We start from the raw sequence: 20,056 nt of genomic DNA, 5'->3' as shown, positions 1-20,056 counted from the left end.
TGATCTTTGTCTATTCTCATTCTGCTCTCTCAATTCCTGTATTACTGTTTGATTAGCTTCCTCATGTTCACACAATTCCTGTAGTTCTCTTTGTCTGTTCTCAGCCAGCTCCCGCAATTCCTGTCTATCTCTTTGACTGATCTCAGCCTGCTCACGCCATTCCTTTATTTCTCTTTGAGTGTTCTCAAGCTGCTCACACAATTCCCGTATCAATCTTTGAGTAGCTTCCTCATGCGCATGATATTCCTGTATTAACCTTTGGTTTGCCTCCTCTCTCTCCCTATCATGCTCACACAGAGTCCTTCGCAGGTTTTCAATCTTTTCATTTACCATGTTTACTAGTAAGTGTTTGTAGAGCTTTTTGGGAACTCTCCTCTGGATTATTCATGAATCTGTTCTGTCCCCTGATTATCATGAGTGGGAGTTGAGATACCCAGACTTGCCATTTTTCTTGTGTTTTTCCGGCTTGCTCTGCCCATTTGGGATGGAAGTAACACCAGTTTTGTGCTAGAACACTATCTTAAGGCAAGCATCAACCAAAGTCTGTAGTTGTACAGTCAAAAGTCTGAAGATACAATCTAGTTCAACAGATATATCTATTCAGCATCAAACAACTATGTGTTAATGGCCTATGAACCATAAAGAATAATTTGGCAAACCAGAAATTATTAGGTTTAGGGAGAGATATGGGTAAATATAGGAATAGAGAGATGTGGAAAGGCAGAGGGAGAGTTAACTTAACTAAGTTTTAATCTCAAAGCGGGAAATAGGTTGGATAGAGTGATAGTAGAGAGATAGAAAAAAAGAAGAAAGAGAAAGAAAGAGACAAGAAAAAATAGAAAAACAAAAATTAAAAATTAAAAAGTGAAACAATTAAAAATTATGCAAATTAAAAACATAATATTCAGAGAAGAATGGGGATAGGATAAGAGAAGGGGAGGGCTAAAAAGGAGATGCAAAAAACTTAAAAATGCTTAAAATATTATATAGGTATCAAGAGGTAGTACTGCTATTAAGGAATTCAAGTCTAAGAGGCTTTGAATTGAGTAATAAATTTCTGGATTAAGTGTGTACACAATGGGGGATAAGGTCTAATAATCGACTACGGGCATATCTGAGGATGAGCAGAACAGCAATTAAGTCATGCAAAGAAGAACGAAAAGAGAAGAAAAAGTGAAAAGAATGAGAAAGAGAAAAGAAAAGATCAAAAGCTCAGTAGAGCTAAAAAAAAAAAAAGAAAAAAAAGCACACACATGTACCCCTAAAATAAAAATTATAAGAGGAAGAAAAAAATTAATAGAAAACAATTTTTTTAAAGTTAAAAATTAAAAAAAGTTTTAGAATTTTTTTTTTAATGAAAGGTACAAAAAATTTTCTTTGATTTTTTTTTTTTGGAGGGGATGGGAAAATCCTGTATCTCCCTTGTGTCTGTTACCAGTCTTTTGTTGGAGTCTCTGGTTTGCTTGTGGTGTTTGATTTTCCTGTGGCTTGGTTGGTTTCTTAAGTCAGTTTGTTTGAGCAGGCAGAAAAATGGTCTCTTTTACGTAGGATTTTGTGATCCTCCTCCTAGGCTAGTTCAATGGGAGGGAGATCTGCTTTGAGTATCACAAAAAGTGGAGATGGCTGTTTCCTCTAGTTTGGAGATGCTGAGATGAGGCTAGGTTCTGGGTAGGGTTGAGGCCTTTCAGCAAACAGTAGCTTTTTCCTGAAGGGTTAGCTTCTGAGACACTCACAGAGCCCAGGCTAGAGCCATTCTCAGGGTTTATGTTTACTGAATTTCAATTGATTGTCAAGGCTGCTGTAGGGAGGGGCAGCCTCTGGCTCTGTTTACCCAGTGAAGAAAGCCACTCCTGGGGCTGGCAGATCTGCTAACTGACTTTTGTTTTCTTCCAAGGCCTGAGTTGGGGATAGCTGCTCAGCCAGGCCTTAGTATCAAAGATGGAGATCTCCGGTAGTGGGGGGCAGGGGTGGCCTTCCCTCCTCTGCTCCCTGAGAAGGAGTGAGGATGTCAGTCTTGGTTCCTGGGTTGTCTCTGGTCTGCGATCTGCAGGATGAAGATGTCTGCTCCTTGTCAGTTCTTGCTGGTGTGGAGTAGAATCCGCTCACCCACCGCGTCTGGCGCCTTTGTCCCAAACTCTCTGTGTTGCACGTATGGTGGCTACAGCCGCTGCTGCTGGCAAGTGCTCAGAACTGTCTCCTTGTCTGGATTTTCCCTCTCTTGTCTAACTCTCTGTCCTGTGATGGCACACTTGGTGTGATTTTCTGGCTTAGAACTGTTCACTGGAACACTAAAACTGCTTTATGCGAGAGCTTGTTTAGCCTCCAGCTTCTCCTCCACCATCTTCCCAGAACTCCGACTCAGTGAATTTTTGCTTTGGTATCTGGATATGCTAATGCTATTTATCTTGTCTTAAAAATTAAAACTTCCTGGGGGCTGGGAAGGTGGCTCAGTGGTAGAGCGCTTGCCTTGCATGCCTGAGGCCCTGGGTTCGATTCCCCAGCACCACATAAGCAAAAAGAAAAAAAGCCGGAGGTGGTGCTGTGGCTCAAGTGGTAGAGTGCTAGCCTTGAGCTGAAGAGCTCAGGGACAGCGCCCAGGCCCTGAGTTCAGGCCCCACTACCAGACCCAAAAAAAAAAAAACCAAGAAAAATTAAAACTTCCTTATTAAAAAAAAAAAAGAATGCTTGGGCCTCAGCCCTTCTTCATGTTGAGTTCTAACTCCAATGGGATGGTATTTGAGAGGTGAGTAGGGGGTAAGTGTGGGATACCACAGAAGGTACCCCAGGTACCTCCCTTGCTCCTTCTGTTGTAGGCAGACACAGCAAAAATAAAGCTGTCTGTGAGCCGAGGTGGTCCCTCAGCAGAAACCCAATCTAGGATCACCTTGAGCTTGAACATCCAGCCTCTAGAATAATGAGAAATGAATTTGGGTTAGTTATTACTCCTCTAGTCTATGAAGATTAATATTTTGAGACACAAAAGTCAAAGCCAGAAGTATGGTTTATGATAAAGATTATATAGATTAGTGAAGTCTCCGAGTAGAAAGCTTTTACTCCAGGACTTGCCACACACATGCCATCATCTCTCTCATTTTCCTCTTTTCCTGAGTCCTCACCCTGTCAGTGGAGTTGGTCATGTGCTGCTTTAGAGTTGGCCTCCTGGCTTGCAGAGCTCTCTCATCCTGCATTTGTGCTAGAGACTCAGAAGTCAACTATGTTGAGATGGCTTTGGCCTCATTCAAGCATGACCACATGAGGTTAGTTGAGAGCAAGGATGTCCTTAGAATTGTTTCAAGCTTCTAAGCCTTTTGAGAGTAAGCAAGCTGACAATGAACAAGGGACTATTGCATAGTTGGTGCCCATGACTTGTGAGGCTCAAGGTTAGCCCCTTCTTTCAAGCACTCATTTCAGAATTGTTCTTCCTGGGCTAGTCAACTTGTACCTTTCCTATCCCTTCTGACTTTGCCACCAGCTCCTTCCTGTTGGTAGAAGAAAGTGCTCTTGTAAGGGAGATCTTGGACATCATGGAGATCTCTGGCCCAATATAGGCTGTGTAATGAGTGATAAAAGGCTAGCTGGTTGCAGGGAATTCGGAGGGGGCCCAGTCAGGATTTCACTGTGTATCATTGGCTTTCATCCTCTCCTCGAACCAGCCAAATAAAGGCAGCAGGTTTGCATGACTGTAGTGTTTAAGGAATTCCCACCATTGCCAGATCCATCTTTGGGAAATGTCTTCTATTGCTGTAACAAAGTGTCTGAAACTGAGAAATTTATAAAGAACCGAACTTTATCCAGAGGTGGGGACACACACCTGTAATCCCAGCGCTTGGGAGGCAGTTTGAGGGTAGATTTGATGATATAGTAAGGCCTTCTCTCTCAAAACAAAACATCAAAAACTCCCCACAAAAATAATCAAAAGCAAAGCAAACCAAAACAAAGCCAAAAAGCAAACAACAAAAACTCTGAAAGACTGGGAATGTGGATCAGTGATAAAACACTTGCTTGGCATGGACAAGACCCCAACTACTTCCTACTGCTAAATTAATTAAGTAATTAATCCAAAAATTGAAGTTTACTTAATTCATGGTTCTGGAGGCTGGGAAGTCACTTGAGGACCATGGTTCCAAGCATCTGCGGAGGGCCTTCTTATTGCATCATAGCATGCTGGAGGGTGGGCAGCTTATGAGGAGACAGCAAGTGTGCCAGCTCAGTACTCTTCCTCTTTCATAAACCACTAATACCACTGATCACGAAGCTTCACCCTCGTGACCTCCTCTCATCCTAGCTACCTCTTAAATGCTCCACCATGAGAAGATGGCTTTGGGAATTAAGTTTCTAACAAATGCTTCGTGGGAGAACATACTCAAACCATACCAGGGAATTACCATCCTACTTGAGAAATGGACTTCTAGACACCTACGCTGACTCAGAGCACGGGGAAGGTGATAGCATGGAGGATGCCTGTCTCTTTCCTACCTAAAGTTCCTTTTCTGGGGAGATGTATCTGGTCCCCAGGTGCTGTTATAGTCCTTCTAAAAAGTCATGGAATATGCGACTCAGTAGCAGGTTTCCTTTGAAGAGGAAGAAAACATCTATCCAACAAAGAACTTTTCTAAAACTTCCAGTAAAATTAAGGGTCCTGGCTTATTCTGGAGGGCACTGGGCAGGGTGATGGCAGGGGTCATGGGAACTAACAGCAGAGCCACCCTGAGCTCAGTGCTGTCTTCTTGCAGGTCACCTCGCTAGCAGAAGTGCTCTGCCTCACTGCATTCTTTGGGAGACTGGTACATTTTGCAAAAATCACTCCTCAAATGGTTTTCTGGAAGGACACAAAAAACATCTGCATCATGGTAACCATTGTGGTGAGTGTTTCCTGTGGTGTCTAGTGGTATGTGTGAGCACAGGTAGAAATCATAGACTTGATAGGGTTGCTCTTGCGAAAGTTCTGCACATTTGTTGGATTCTGAACTTGTAGACTTGTAGCAAATATCATAATCCCAACTGCAAGAAGACTAAAAGTGAAAAACGCAATCATAGAACAGTAGGACAGGGAAAATATTTTAACATACCAAGAACACTTCCAAATTAAAAGAAAAAAAGCTGGGGGGAGGGAAGAAGGGAGGGGAAACACTGAGAGAGAATGAGGGAGGGAGAGATACTGTTCAAAAGGAAATATATTCATACCTGACTCAGGTAACTGTAACCTCTCTGTATGTCAACTTTACAATAATATTAAAAAGTAAAAGAGTCTTTTATCTCCAATTAAGCAGCAAAAGTTGGAAGTAGAGTTGTGGTTCAAGTGGTAGAGTGATATCCTTGAGTGGAAAAGTTAAGGGGCAGAGCCCATGCCCTGAGTTCAAGCCCCAGGACTGGCTACATAATAAATAGAAGGAATAAAGAAAATGGCTGATCTGAAAGATGTCCATTCAAATAAAAAAATAGATTAAAACAACAATGAAATATCACACATATGCCTATTAAACAATGATAGCAAAGTTGAAAGAAAACAAACCCCCTTATATCTTATTGAAAGGTGGATTGTCAGTTTCTTTCAAAGCCTCCATTGTTTATATACCTGCACTCTGGACCTTCATTCCTAGGAGCTTATCTTCAGGAAAGAAGGATCCACTTGAGGTATAGCCATAAAATTGGCGGTGGCTGAGTTGTTCATGATATTGAAATTTTGGAAACAGTACAATTTCTTGACAATGGTCACAATAGATAACATGCTAAATAAATGGTATACAGACCCTTAAATTGTCGTTAAAGACATGTATGCCAATTGTCAAGGAGAACAGGGTATAAACTAGCCCCTCCAAGTCCTGGGAATAAGATCTATCTTTCTAACCTATTTCTCAAGGACCCAGTTCTCAAGGCACTGTCCCCTTTCTGTTGTTTCACTCTGACCTCACTTCCAAAGACTTTTGCTTTTTAAACATGTCTGTTTACTGTGTCCTCCAGCTTGGCCCTTGCTCTAAGTTTTGTCTTTTCAAAACTCAGTCTTTTCTTTAAGGTTGCATCAAGGACTGTCTGCCATGAAGCCTTTCCAGACAGTGTAAGCCTTGTGGATTCTTCCCATTCTCCCAGGCATGCTGGTTCCTTCTGGTCCTTGCTGGTCTAATGACAGTGACTGTGTCTGTGTCTGTGTCTATGACTTTATCTGTTTATCTCCCCTGTAGTGGGCAATCTTTGAAGGATCTCTTGGGTTCCTCTGGTGGTAAGCCAGAGGGACTGAATCACATTGCTTCATGATGGTAGGTTTTTTTAAAAATTTCTATTTTCCTCAGATATGCTGAGCTCTTCTTTGGTCTTGTCATTACAACATAAATTTTTAAAAGATTAATAAAAGATCAATGAAAGTGAAAGTTTTCTATATTCTAGAAATCCTTACCTCTGATGCTATGCTAGACTATCAAACTGAAAAAAAGCTCAATGATACATTGCTTGGAAACATGAATTGGTATGATGGATGGTGAGGCTTGGATGGAAGACTGGGCTCTGGTCCCAGTTCTTCCCCTGCTGAGCTGGGTGGTCAAGGGCCATGTGCTTACCCTCTCAGGGCCTCAAGATTCTCTAACCCACAAGAGTGCCTCCCTAACTGATGTAATGATGCTAAAACAAAGTCATTTACAGAAAGCAAAACTGGAAGTATGCTCTCTGAATTACCAAGCCACATTCTAGGTAGGCCACTGTGATTCTCCAGTCCTTTGTTATTCTGATATCTTTGTCCTGTGCCTTCCACAGCTGACCTTGATGGACCTGATTATCTATGGGTCCCTGGAAACTCTTCACATCAGCAGCATTCGATGGTCAAGGGCATTAAGGCCAGTCTTCTTAATTAACTTTCCTGATAGTCGTCAGGTAAAGATATGGTTTATGATACAGATGGTTTGGTGTTGTTTTATTTTCCTTTGTAGAAAATAAGCTGACTTCTTGTAAATGAAATGTGATTTTTTTTCCTATAGATACGAAGGGCTTTTCGAAGCATCCGGAATACTCTCCCTGACATTCTCTATGTCTTTCTCCTGTTTCTGTTCAGTATGCTCATTTTCTCCCTCATGGCCTTGAAGCTTTTTGGAGACAGGTAAGCACACTTCTCTGGATGCTTGTCCCTGAAATTTCTCCCACTCTGAGTCAAGGCAGTTGATAGCCACATTCCACACATGCTCTTAACAGGGGAAATGTGCATCAGACACAACTTAATTTGTGTGTGTGGTTTTCACTTTGTGTTTTTGGTTCTTCTTTAGGGGACTGAAGACAGCAGAAGGCGATCCCTACTTCACGAACATTCTAGATATAGCCTTTGAGCTATACGTGCTGGTCACTACTGCCAACAGCCCCGATGTCATGTATGCCTATCCCAGATCCATATTCATGGACATCTGTAATGGAATTTGTGTTAATAATAGCAGCTGTTGAGCTGAGGGGTAGCTTAATGGTAATGTGATTGCCTAGCATGTGTGGGGCTGTGGGTTCAATCTCCAGCACAGCAAAACAAAACAAAAAGGCAACTTTTTCCCGACACTGGCAGGGCTAAGAGAGGGAAAAGCAATTTTCTGTTTAGTCTTAATCATTGTAAAGATAGAGAAGAACATAAAATTTTATACTATTAATAACCTACCCTCAATCTTAAAGCTGCATTTAGATGGTTTTATTGTTTTTAAATCAAAAGCAGTTTGAGATTCCATGCTTACGTAGTAAAGCCCACTTTCTCTTCCAGAATCTTCTCTAAATCTTGAATGTAGAGATTTCAGTTTTTGTGAAGGAGCCAGGGCCAGTTCCCCTATTCTTTTTTTTTTTTGGGGGTCCAGTCGTGGGGCCTGAACTCTGGGCCTGGGCACTGTCCTTCAGCTCTTCAGTTCAAGGATAGTGCTCTACCACTTGAGCCACAGTGCCACTTCCGGCTTTTTTCTTTTTGCTTATGTGGTGCTGAGGAATCGAACCCAGGGCTTCATGCATGCAAGGCAAGCACTCTACCACTGAGCCACCTTCCCAGCCCCTCCCCTATTCTTGAGGCAGTAGCTTTGTCTATAAGAGACAGTAAAGAAAGGGAAACAGCATCTCACCCCGTCCTCTGCAATGCCAGTTCTCCACGCTTGGGAACATTGAGTAGGAGGAAAACCTAGGGTTATCTTCTAACATCCCATTGTTGTGTGATTACCTTGTGAGCAGTGTGTAGTTACTCAGCTGTGAGCTTGCGGAGCACAGCTGCATGAAACCCATCAGGAAGTGGTGGGGTCTGTCCTCTATGATGTGAAGGCCTGTTCCACCAACTTGATCTTGGTTTCCTCTTAGTCCTTTCTGTCATTGGTGGAAACATAAGCAAATTGGAGTTTCCCACCCTGCTATGTTTCCTTGAGTCTTGCCCTCTAGACCCCCACAGCAAATGATGCCAGAACTCTGTGAGATCTCCTCCTGAGGAAATCTTGTTAACACAAAAAGTGGTCTCAACATAAGCCTCTTGTCCTGTCACAATATCCTCTCTCTCCCATCTCTTACTCTCTCTCTCTCCCCCTATGTCCTCTCTCCCTGTCTCCCTGGGCACCATCTTTGAGTTTTTGTGCTCAAGGCTAGTGCTCTACCACTTGAGCCACAGCTCAACTTCCAGCTTTTTTTTGGTGTTTAATTGTAGCTAAGAGTCTCACGGATTTTCTTGGCTGGGCTAACTTCAAATTTGGATCCTCAGGTCTCAGCCCCTGGAGTAGTTAGGATTACATGTGTGAGCCACTGGCACCTGACTAGAGGAATGGATTTTTCATTGTAAAGGGTCAAGATTGGATTGGGAGATGGTTAAGGTACTACCTATGGTGAATGTTGGTGTTTCTGCAATGTACTAAGAATTTTAAAGTGGCTGGTTGGAATGAACCGTTTAAGATTAGGAATGGCATGGTTTGGAGGCCCAATGGCACCACACATGCAACTGAGAGGAAGAGATCAGAAGCTTGCTGAACTTCATACACACAGATGGTGCATGTGGGATATGACCAAGGTCAGCTATGTGTGCATTGTAGAACTTGGGTATGAAAATCCAAGAGACATCATTTTCTTCCAGGATGCCTGCCTACAACTTCAACTGGTGGTACTCTCTGTACTTTATTACCTACATCATCATCAACACCTACATCTTTATGTCTGTCTTTCTGGCTGTGGTCTACAACAATTACCGGAAGCACTTAAAGGTAAGTCAGAGGTTGGAGGTTTGTGGGGGCAGAGCACAGTGATTGGGCGGGAGGCTGCAAGCACATTTGCTAAACATTTGGAAATGTCCTCTAATATTTTCTCTGATAGATCTGAAGGTTTATTAGCACCATGCTTTCTTCTGCTAAGTGGGGCACTTCTTCATCATTCTTCACAACAAGTCTGATGGAATTGGTGAAAAGAACCATAGATGGAGGTCTTGTCGGGGCACCTGCCTGAAATTCCTTCTTAATGCACCGAAATAGCTCATGGATCTTGACAGAATTATTTGTGTGATAGGGAACTGGGAATATTCTTCAAGCTTCTAACTTCTTTGCCTTCAAATAAAGGTTAACTTTCTCTTTGTCTCTCTCTCTTTCTTTCCTTCTTTCTTTTCCTTTCTTCCTTCATTCCTTTCCTCCCTTCCTCCCTCCTCCCTCTTTCTCTCTTTCTCTTTCTTCCTTCCTTCCTTTCCTCCCTTCCTCCCTCCCTCCCCTTCCTTTCCTCCCTTCCTCCCTCCCTCCCTTTCCTTCCTTCCTTCCTTCCTTCCTTCCTTTCTCTCTTTCTCTCTTGGTTGCTTGCTTGTTCTGAGGCTTAAACTCAGGGCTTGTATGCTGTCCCTGTCCCTGAGTGTTTATGCTCAAGGCTTTGAATTGCCATCTTTGGATTTCAGCCTCTCGAGTAGTGAGGATTATAGGCTTTAGCCACCAGCACCCAACAGACACTCTTTATCATATATATATATATATATATATAAATATTTGATTTGTATATTTGATTATATACATTTATATTCATTTATATTTACTATCATTATTTTATTACATATTATTTTATAACACACACTATAATAACTATTTATTTATATTATACACACACACATATTTAGTGGTACTGGGTTTAAACTCAGAGCCTTGCACTTACTAAGCAAGTTCTCAATGATTCCTCCAGTCCTTTTGCTTTAGGCTATTTTACAGATATTTTTACAGGTAGGATCTCATGTTTTTGTCTGGGCTTACCTTTGAACTAAGATGCTTCTACCTAAGCCTTCTACACACTTACAATTACAGGAATATATCACCATGTCTAGCTCATTAATTTTTGGGGGGGGGTTCTGGTCGTGGGGCCTGAACTGTGGGCCTGGGTGCTGTCCCTCAGCTCCTCAGCTCAAGGCTAGCGCTCTATGACTTGAGCCACAGCACCACTTCGGCTTTTTTTCTTTTTTCTTATGTGGTGCTGAGGAATCAAATCCAGGGCCTCATGCATGCAAGGCAAGCGCTCTACCACTGAGCCACCTTCCCAGCCCTCTAGCTCATTCATTTTTATTTATTTATTTTTTTGTTGGCTGTGGGTCTTGAACTCAGGGCCTGGGCACTGTCCCTAAGCCTATTTGTGCTGAAGGCTAACTTCTTAAGCCACAGCACCACTTCAGGTGTTTTAGTTGTTGATTGGAGATAAGAGTCTCAGGGAGACTTTTCTGCCCTGGCTGGCTTCAAGTGGTGATCCTCAGATCTCAGCCTCCTGAGTAGCTAGACTCACAGGTGTGAGTCGCTGGCTCCCGCCCCTAACTCTTTTATTGAGATGAGGACTCAGTAACTGTTTGCATGGGCTGGCCTCAAAGTTCAATCCTCATGGTTTCTACTTGTTGAGTAGCTGGAATTACAACCATGAACCACTGTGCCTGGCTGAAGTGAATGTTCTTAAAACAATTTCTTTTCTGGTTGTACATATTAGACTTATGTCTAGAAATACGGATGTGTTTGGTAGGCAGAGTAGGCAGGTTTTAGGTCAGCTTCTAAGTATTTGGGATGGAAGAAAATTTTATTTGCATGTGGAAATTCTCCAGGTCATGTCCACCATTTCAGCTACCTTCCTTCATAACTACCTGAGCATACACCTCTGAGTGGCTGTTTCTTTTATTTTGAAACTTGATGCACAGACAAACTTTGTGTAAAAGGGTGACTTTTCTTAAGGAAAGACAACCTTTTAACTTTTTGTTTTTGTCCTGAATTCTCCACTTTGTCCACATATTCCCACTCTGGGACAAGCAGGAAGTTGGAAAGAACTTCAAAGTCTCAGTTTAAGATAAGGGGGTGGGAAAAAAAGAAAAGAAAAGCCCAGGACAAAAAAAAAAGATAAGGGTGTGGGTGGTAGGGCCAGTCAGATCTTGTGTTTGGTTTCATTCAGGCCCCAAGGAACCTTGGTACCTTCTGACCCACAGGTCAGGCTTTCTCTGGCCTCTTCCTCCCTCTGGTACAAGAGGCCATTCCAGAGTATCGTATGTGTCTCTTCTGTCGCTGCTGGAAGGAATTGTGGATATGCCTTCCTCTCCCCCTGGGAAATAAACCTGCTGCATGTGTTCGTCAGCAAATGGATCTCAGAAGTACTTTACATGCTCATCACCATTCAGATTCTGGAGAACCAAAGATGATTAAGACCCAAGCATTGCCCTTTAAGAACGTGCAATCTAGTTGCCATCATTAACTGGTAGCAATATTGGGTGACAGTCTTATGGAGCTGTAGGAGTGGAAATAGGAATTCTTTAGCTAGTTATTGCCTAAAGAGGACTGTTGATTATCCTAGTTTCTAGAAAATTCCCTTTGCTCAGACCACATAGCATCCTGGGCCAATCCCAGCTGTCATTCCCATCTAGGAACTCTTCCTTCACCTCCTCTCCTTCTGCACTGAGACTCTCCTTTTTTAGTCCCTGTTTCTCTCTTCTCAACAGCACACCCAATCTCTTTCCTTTCTGGAATCTACTTCCTCCTGAGCAGAGTGGAATTTGGAGCTGTCCTGTTGCTCTGCTTCTCAACATACAGATTTTCCTCCATGAGCCCCCTCATTGAGACTTGGTAAGAGAGTTTGTGTGGCTACAGATAGTGTTAGCTCAGTAGATGGGGATGGAGGGAATAGATACTCAGGTCTGTTTATTAGCAGACCTATGAGTGCCTTCTCTTGGTTCCTCCGTGACTTTCACACATGTGGAGTTGAAGAAATGGTATTTTGTTGAATCTTTATCTTTCTCGTAAAATATCCAACTCTGATTTTTTTTTCCAGAATGAGATTCGCAAATTGGCATACCTAAAACGTCACAAAATGATCGAGGCATTCAACATTCTTAAAGTCAAGGTGGGCCCAGACTTTGTGGTGAAGGAGGCTGTGTGGAAACAGCTGGCAAAGGTGGTGGTGCCAGACATCAGCAGCTCCCACCTGGAGCTACTTTTGAGGATCTCTGATGAGGGACAGAAGGGGCACGTGGGTAAGGAGTTTTCACCTCTGATGATCCTCTTCCTCCGGCTTTCAAAAGTGGTGGGTCCAACAGCAATGCTACAGCATCTTCTGCTGTCTGTAGGGACTGGGTCAAGGACTCCCCTTTTCCCCATCCCACTGCGCCACCAGAATCCAAGGATGCTCAAGCCCATTAGAAAAAATGACATGGGCTGGGAAGGTGGCTCATTGGTAGAGCACTTGCTTTGCATGCATGAGGCCCTGGGTTCGATTCCTCAGCACCACATAAGCAAAAAGAAAAAAGACATTAGGCACATGACATACACACGTCCTGTATACTTAAAATCATCTCTAGATCCCTCACAATACCTAATTGTATAAGGTAGCTGACTCAGAAATAGTTGTCATGATAATTATTCAAGGAATATTGATAAGAAAAGGCCTAAACATCTCCAGTACACATGAATATTTTCTCCTCAGATATTTTTTATGCCAGTCCTGGGGTTTGAACCCAGGGCTCAGAGCTCCTGCTTGTCCTCCACTTCCTGCTCACAGTGGTGTTCTAACACTTGAACCACACCTCCAATCCATCTCTTTTTGTCTGTGTGTTTTAGTTTTTAATTTTTTTTTGGGTCCGGTCGTGGGGCCTGAACTCTGGGCCTGGGTGCTGTCCCTCAGCTCTTCAGCTCAAGGCTAGCGCTCTACCACTTGAGCCACAGCACCACCTCCGGCTTTTTTCTTTTTGCTTATGTGGTGCTGAGGAATCGAACCCAGGGCCTCATGCATGCAAGGCAAGTGCTTTACCACTGAGCTACTTTTCCAGCCCCTTTAGTTTTTAATTTTTAAATTATTATAAAGGGGCTGTACAGAGGAGTTACAGTTAAAGAGTTACAAGTAAAGAGTACAGTTAAAAGAGTTACAGGTAGGTCTGGGCAGTTGGCTTAGTGGTAGAGTGCTTGCCTCCCATGCATGAGGCCCTGGGTTCGATTCCTCAGCACCACCTAAGCAGAAAAAAGCCAGAAGTGGTGCTGTGGTTCAAGTAGTAGGGTGCTAACCTTGAGCTGAAGGGCTGGAGGAATGTGCCTAGGCCCAGAGTTCAGGTAAAGAGTACCTTTCTCTTCCTCCTCCCCCTCCTCCTCCTCTTTCTTCTTTCTTCTTCTTCTTCTTCTTTATGGGGCTTCAACTCAGGGCCTGGGCACTGTCCCTGAGCTCTTTTGCTCAAGGCTAGTGTTCTACCACTTTGAGCCATAGAACCACTTCTGTTTTTTGAGTAGTTAATTGGAGATAAGAGTCTCATGGGGACTTTTCTGCCTGGGCTGGCTTCAAACCATGATCCTCCAATCTCAGCCTCCAGAATAGCTAGGATTACAGGTGTGAGCCACTGGAGCCTGGAAAGAATATATTTCTTTTCTTTACTTCTCTCTCTCTCTCTCTGTCAATCGTGGTGCTTGAACTCTGGGCCTTGGCATTGTCTCTGAGCTCTTCAGCTCAAGGTGAGTGCTATACCACTTGAGCCACAGCATCACTTCCAGTTTCCTAGTGGTTAATTGGATATATGAGTCTCACAGACTTTCATGCCCAGGCTGGCTTTGAACCCCGATCCTCAGAGCCCAGCCTCTGAGTAGCTGTGATTACAGGCCTGAGTCACCAGCACTCAGCTAAGAGTATATTTCTTTTTGGACAATGTTACCCCTTCCCTCTTTCTCTCCCAGTTTTCCCCTCGTGTTTCCACCCACAATTTGTATAGTTTATTTTCTATTTTATTTGATTTGATTTTTGCCAGTCATAGGGCTTAATCTCAGGGTACTATCCCTGAGCTTCTTTTTCTCAAGACTGGCACACTACCACTTGAGCCACAGTGCCACTTCTGGCTTTTTCTGTTTGTGTGGTACTGAGGAATCCAACCCAGGGCTTCATGCATGCTAGGCACGCACTCTTCCACTAAGCCACATTCCCAGCCTGTATCATTCATTTTCAACACAATGTCTAGTGAGTATCACTGCTTCATTTGTTTACCCTTTGTCCTCCCTTTCCATGCCCCCTTTACCCTTCCAAAGACAGATAAATGAACAAACAAGTCAAAAAGAAAAGAAAACAAAAACGACTAAGGAAAAAATCACAATACCTCTTGTTTCTGTTTCCTGGAGTTCATTTTGATAAAAATTATTTTCTATGATCAGATCAGTCTATCTCTTTTGCTGGTTATTTTGAAGATAGACTCATAGGGTTTTTCTTGCTGGCTTAGCTTTGAACCATGTTCCGTATAGCTCAGTTTCCTGAGTAGCCACATTACATTGGTATCTGGCTCCCTCAAATATTTTTGACCTGTGGTTAGTTGAATCTATGGCTATGGGATCTACAGATACAGAGAACTAACTGTATTTTAAACATTTTAGAGTAGCAAATATAACATAACTAAGGCAGTTTCTAATTGCTTCAAGTCAGCAAGGTGGCTGTCCTTTAGCCTTTCTGTTTTGTCATTTGAGATGTGGTCCTATTTATAAATTAGATGAGGCTAAGACCGATCTAGTTTGAAAAAGGAATTCATCAGTCTACATTCTATTATAGCTCCATAGATGCAGCAAGAAATGTTCCAGTGAGCTTTCTGTCTAAACAGACTTGCCTCATAGTTTACTTTTCACAAAACAGAGGTGTCACTTTAAGTATCATTACCAGAGCAGAGCCAGTTTTAAGAAAGATAGGCAATCAAATTTGTGGGGGATAGTAGGTTTTATTTCTCTAGGCAGAGCAGTGCTTTCTGCTAGCTGCTCTCCTTCTGTCTTCTGGGGAAAATTCTCCTCTGCTAAGTAATACTTTCAAAGACAGTTTTCATAACAAAAAGCCAAACAGGACCCCAGCATGTTACCGCATCACGTCAGTACAGGCAAGGGTTGGCAGTACTTCTCCGAGACTTCTCATCTGGGGCCTTGTGGATTTCTAAGTTATATACTGGGAATCTGTCAGTGCTGAAAGTATTGAAACTTAGAGCTAGTGTTAAACTAAGAAACATAAAATCTACATATGGAGAGAGAAAAGGCCAGAATAGAATTATTTTTCTCCCTTGCTATATTTATTTCTTGTTTCAAATCTTTAAAAGTTAAATTTCTAATATTTTAACAGGTATATAATAGCATAAATATTGCCTATATTTATGGGGTACCACTGACATTTTGTTATTTGCAAAACTGTTTTGATATGTATTACATGTACATTTGATATGTGTATTGAATAGATAGGCATATATATGTATATATGTACACATGTATTGCATAGTATTTAAGCATTGTTAAAAAGGAGACCATGAGGTAAATATTGCATCTCTAACTGAGGCCCACAGGCCAACTACCCTCTGTTTTTGTAAATAAAGTTTTATTGGAACTTAGCCACACTTATTTGTTTACATGCTGCCTGTGGCTGCTTTGGTGCTGTAGCAGCAGAATTGGATAGCTGTGACTGAGACTGGGTGGCCTGAAAAGCCTAGCAAATTTCCTGCCAGACTTTTGTACAAAGAGCTTGATAATGCCTAAGATTCAACATTTGATGGCAGATCCTTCCTAACACAAAATTACTATTGTCTTGGGTTTTTTTTTTTTTTTTTGGTTTGCTTGTTTTGGTTTTTGATCTTTCTTGCGTTGCTGAATTTTCTGGATCGAAGGATGTGGATCCAATGAGCTTGATGAATTTCCTGTTGATTGAGGTTATTTAACAGCCTGAGATTTAGGCTGGATTCCTTGTAGTGAGCCTGGTAGGTTACCCTGAGCTCTACATCTGGTGGTGGAGCTCACATCCAGATCTTTGGACTCAAGTTATGCATATCTTCTAATTATCTAGGTATATTTCACCCAAGTGCCTTAGACATATGTTACCATTAACCTGTAGGAATGTGTTTATTCTTTTTGTCTGACTTCATCCATTGATGTGATATATGGATACTTGTGTGTATGTGTGTGTGTGTGTGTGTGTGTGTGTGTGTGTGTGTGTGTATGTCAGTATTGGGGCTTAAACTCCAGGCCAGGGCTCTTTGGCTTATTGTTTTTGCTCAAGGCTGATGCTCTACTACTTGAGCTATGCCTCAATTTCTAGCTTTTTGCTGGCTAATTGGAGATAAAATTTGGAGACAAATCCAGGGGCTTCATCTGCCCAGGCTGCCTCCGAACTTTGTTCCTAAGATTTCAGTCACTGACGTAGCTAGGATTACAGGCATGAGCCACCTTGTTCATGTACAAATAGCTTTGGGAACCAGCTTGATGGGAGAGAGATACTTGGTGTGGTGAGAGTGGCCTGCTAGTCCTGGGTGTTCAGAGGATCGCGAGAACATTGGCTCATGAGTTGGTGGGTCCAGATGGGTGAAGAAAATCCCCCTGGTACCTTGACATGAATGATGAATGAGCTTCCTGAGTAAGAGTTCCTTCTGCTACTGTGAGTTGGTGGAGGGTTTGAATAAGGACAGGTAAGAGTTCTGGGGAACCTCGGGTTGGCTCAGCCTGCCACTGGCTTCTTGGTCTTTGGGGGTTCAGGTTGCTCTCTGTGTACAGTGCAGAGCTGAGCATCTGTGGTAACTTGGCTTCTCTCTTTGTTAGTGTCACAGCATGAATTGTGGGTCGCCTTTTTGTTTGCAGACAAAACGAACTTTCTCCGCTTGGCTGACCTCCTCAACATCCAGGTGGTCACCATCAACATCAAGAGACATCCGCTGGAAGCCTGGCTGCCACGGGTGTACCAGTCATCTGTCAGTCTCCTGGTCCAGAGGATGGTTCGGCACAGGCAAGTGACCCGGGGCCAGTTTTCTCCCAAGTTGCATCATAAATAGAAGATTCTTAACACCACCTGGACTGAGTGTGCTTGGTCACTGATGCTTTGAATCCATACCCTGCTCATTGCCTTTTGTTTCCCAGGAAAAGGTTCTAACACATTACAATTGACCTTTGCTGGGGGAACAGGCTTCTAGATATTCTTTGATGTTTCCTAGGGACTCTAGGAAGACCATAGCTCTCCTCTGTCCCTCACTCTGTCTTCATTTTCTTTGGGAGAGAAAGGATACGTGAGGCTCTGCAGGAGGTGGTGACTTTTAGGACCCAGAACCCTCCATAGATGAGGTGTGTGTGTGTGTGTGTGTTGAGATTGCACATTTATCATGTTGCACAGGAATAAAGTAGCCTGATTGGGCACTGGAGAGACTCATATTCCTTTCAGTGCAATAGGGGATGACAGGATCTCTTTCTTCCTCTTGCGCCAGGATTTTTGTCTGGGTTTATGATGTCATCATCTTAATCAATGCCATATTCATCGCCTTGGATGAGAAAAACCCCTTAATTTCCTACGTAGAATGGCTTTTCCTCTCTCTCTATGTGGTTGAGATTCTCCTGAAGCTGTACACGTACGAGCCCAGGGCCTATTTTGGAAGAAAGCAGTTTTGGAACTGGTAAGTATGAGCATTCTGGGGAGAAGAGGGCTCTCTGTGGGGCATGAGGGGACTTTCTGGCACAATCAAGGCATGTGGCTGAAGGCCTGCATGCTCCAGTTTTGAGGGATGACATCATGAGATCTCAAGGGAGGAGACATCTGGTCTCCATTGGTCATGATGGCAGTTCAGACTGGGTCACAACATGATGGAGTTGGAAAGGATTCTTATGACATTTATATCAACACTTCTGACACCAAATGTGTAGGTTTCATCTGTACCACAAATAGTTGTCAGCTCTCTGAACTACAGTTGGGTTTTCCCAGACTTGGATTCAGTGCTGAGAGTGGCCACCGAGAGTTAGCATCACAGTTACATGGATTTCAGGAGTTCTGACTAAGAACAAGGGATGAAGACCAAATGTGCTTTTTGATAACACAGTCTTTGAACAGCATATATGAGGAGACAGCATATGGGAGCCTGTGAAGCTGGACCAAGCTGTTGACAAGCTCATCCCCTGGCTGGGCATGGTGTCTCTCTGTGGGCGCCTTCTATGGTGCTGGCTGGTGCACTGTGGAGCACAGTCACATGACTGGCCTTAAGAAGGGTTGGATCTCAGTGGTCACTGCTCTAAACCTTGTTAGAAAGAGTGTGTTGCTGAAAGGTAACTGGTTGGTCAGTATTGCTCAATGTTTGCTGGCTCTTTGGCATCCTGGTCAGAGAGAAAAGCCAGGACACAATGAACTTGAATTAAAAAGTGACAATGAACTTAGTAAAATGAGTACCCAGAAAGATTGTACTATGTACTCTGAAAATGAATCAAAGTGGTTTAAAAAGTATGGATTTGTTGGATGCTGGTAACTACTCAGGAGGCTGAGATGTGAGGATTGTGGTTCGAAGGCTAGCCTAGGCAGAAAAACCTACAAAACTATTATCTGAAATGAATCAGCAGAATGCCAGACTGGAGGTGTGGCCAAGTGGTAGAACTGAATGAGAGCTCAAAGCCCTGAGTTCAAGCCACAGTATCAGAATAAATATGTGTGTGTGTGTGTGTGTGTGTGTGTGTGTGTGTGTGTATCTTCATTGTGGAAGACAGCTAGAGTGGTGTGAATCCTTTGTATAAATCTTTGTAGTAGTCAGTGGATGATCATGGTCATTAGTTTTATAGCTGGATCATTGCTTTGATTAAGGCGCTGCATTCAAAGTTTCTCCACAGCCTATCATATCCTTGGTTTGATCCAGGCCTTCCCCTTCACTCTTAACCACCTTTGCTTTTCCTGTTAGGTTTGACATGCTGATCATTATTGCAGCCCTGCTGGCCACGGTGGCCAATGCCACTATTCAGTCAGGTCAGTGCCACCAGCCTTCAGCTTTCCTACCTGCCGGGACCCATATTCAATACGTCTTCTTTGTTGAGCATCCATCCATACACTGTTCAGATATGGAAAAGTGTTATTGAAAAATTTTATTGAAAATATTCCAAAGGGTTGGGAATACAGTTCTTTGGTAAGGTACTTTCCTAGCATGCATGGGGTTTTGAGTTCCATCCTGAGCAACACACACACACACACACACACACACACACAGAGGTTCTAGAATGATGGTGGCTTTGTGCAGTATTTCTGAGATTGTATTGATCTACATCTATGGCTATCACACCAAATACTCAGCTCTCCACACTGGACCTCAGTCTCAGGACTGAATCTACTCTTTGACTTTCCCGATTAGGCCTCCCTCTGGGGTTCCAACCTTAGCAAGAACCTTGCCATTTGCCTGGAGGTGGCTCACACTGATAATCCTAGCTACTCAGGAGGCTGAGATCTGAGGATCGCAGCTAGAAGCCAGCCCAGGACAGGAAAGTCCATGAGACTCTTTTCTCCAATTAACCACCCCAAATCCAAAAGTGGAGCTGTGGCTCAAGTGATAGAGACTAGCTTTGAGCAAAAAAGCTGAGACACAGTGTACAGGCCCTGGGGTCAAGCCCCAGTATGACAGGAAGGAAGGAAGCAAAGAAGGCAGACAGGAAGGGAGAGAGAGAGGGAGGGAGGTAGAAAGAGAGAGGGAGGAAGGGAGGGACTGAAAGAGGGAGGGAGAGAGAGGGTGGCAGGGAGGAAGGGAGAGAGGGAGGGAGAGAGGAATGAGAGGGAGGAAGGAACATAGAGAGAGAGGAAGGGAAGGAGGGAGGGAAAGAGAGGGAGGGAGGGAGGAAAGGAAAAAAGGAAGGAAGGAAGGAAGGAAGGAAGGAAGGAA

The 20,056-nt window shown here is 43.2% G+C and overlaps 1 protein-coding gene across 1 annotated transcript in view; it reads left to right on the top strand.

The window, feature by feature from the left end:
* Positions 1-20,056, top strand: part of LOC105988292 (two pore calcium channel protein 2-like) — a 58,719-nt gene that overhangs the window by 24,235 nt on the left and 14,428 nt on the right. Inside the window, 9 exon segments of the mRNA XM_013019867.1 lie at positions 4,734-4,862; positions 6,745-6,861; positions 6,966-7,084; positions 7,248-7,349; positions 9,053-9,179; positions 12,235-12,436; positions 17,025-17,169; positions 17,642-17,827; positions 19,091-19,159. Of these exon segments, the coding sequence (XP_012875321.1) occupies positions 4,734-4,862; positions 6,745-6,861; positions 6,966-7,084; positions 7,248-7,349; positions 9,053-9,179; positions 12,235-12,436; positions 17,025-17,169; positions 17,642-17,827; positions 19,091-19,159 (1,196 nt within the window).

This window comes from Dipodomys ordii, unplaced genomic scaffold (genome assembly GCF_000151885.1).
Source record: "Dipodomys ordii isolate 6190 unplaced genomic scaffold, Dord_2.0 Scaffold47, whole genome shotgun sequence".
In the NCBI taxonomy this organism is placed as follows: domain Eukaryota; kingdom Metazoa; phylum Chordata; class Mammalia; order Rodentia; family Heteromyidae; genus Dipodomys; species Dipodomys ordii.
The sequence above is the reverse complement of the archived record's forward strand: the minus strand, read 5'-3'. Positions and strand labels throughout refer to the sequence as shown.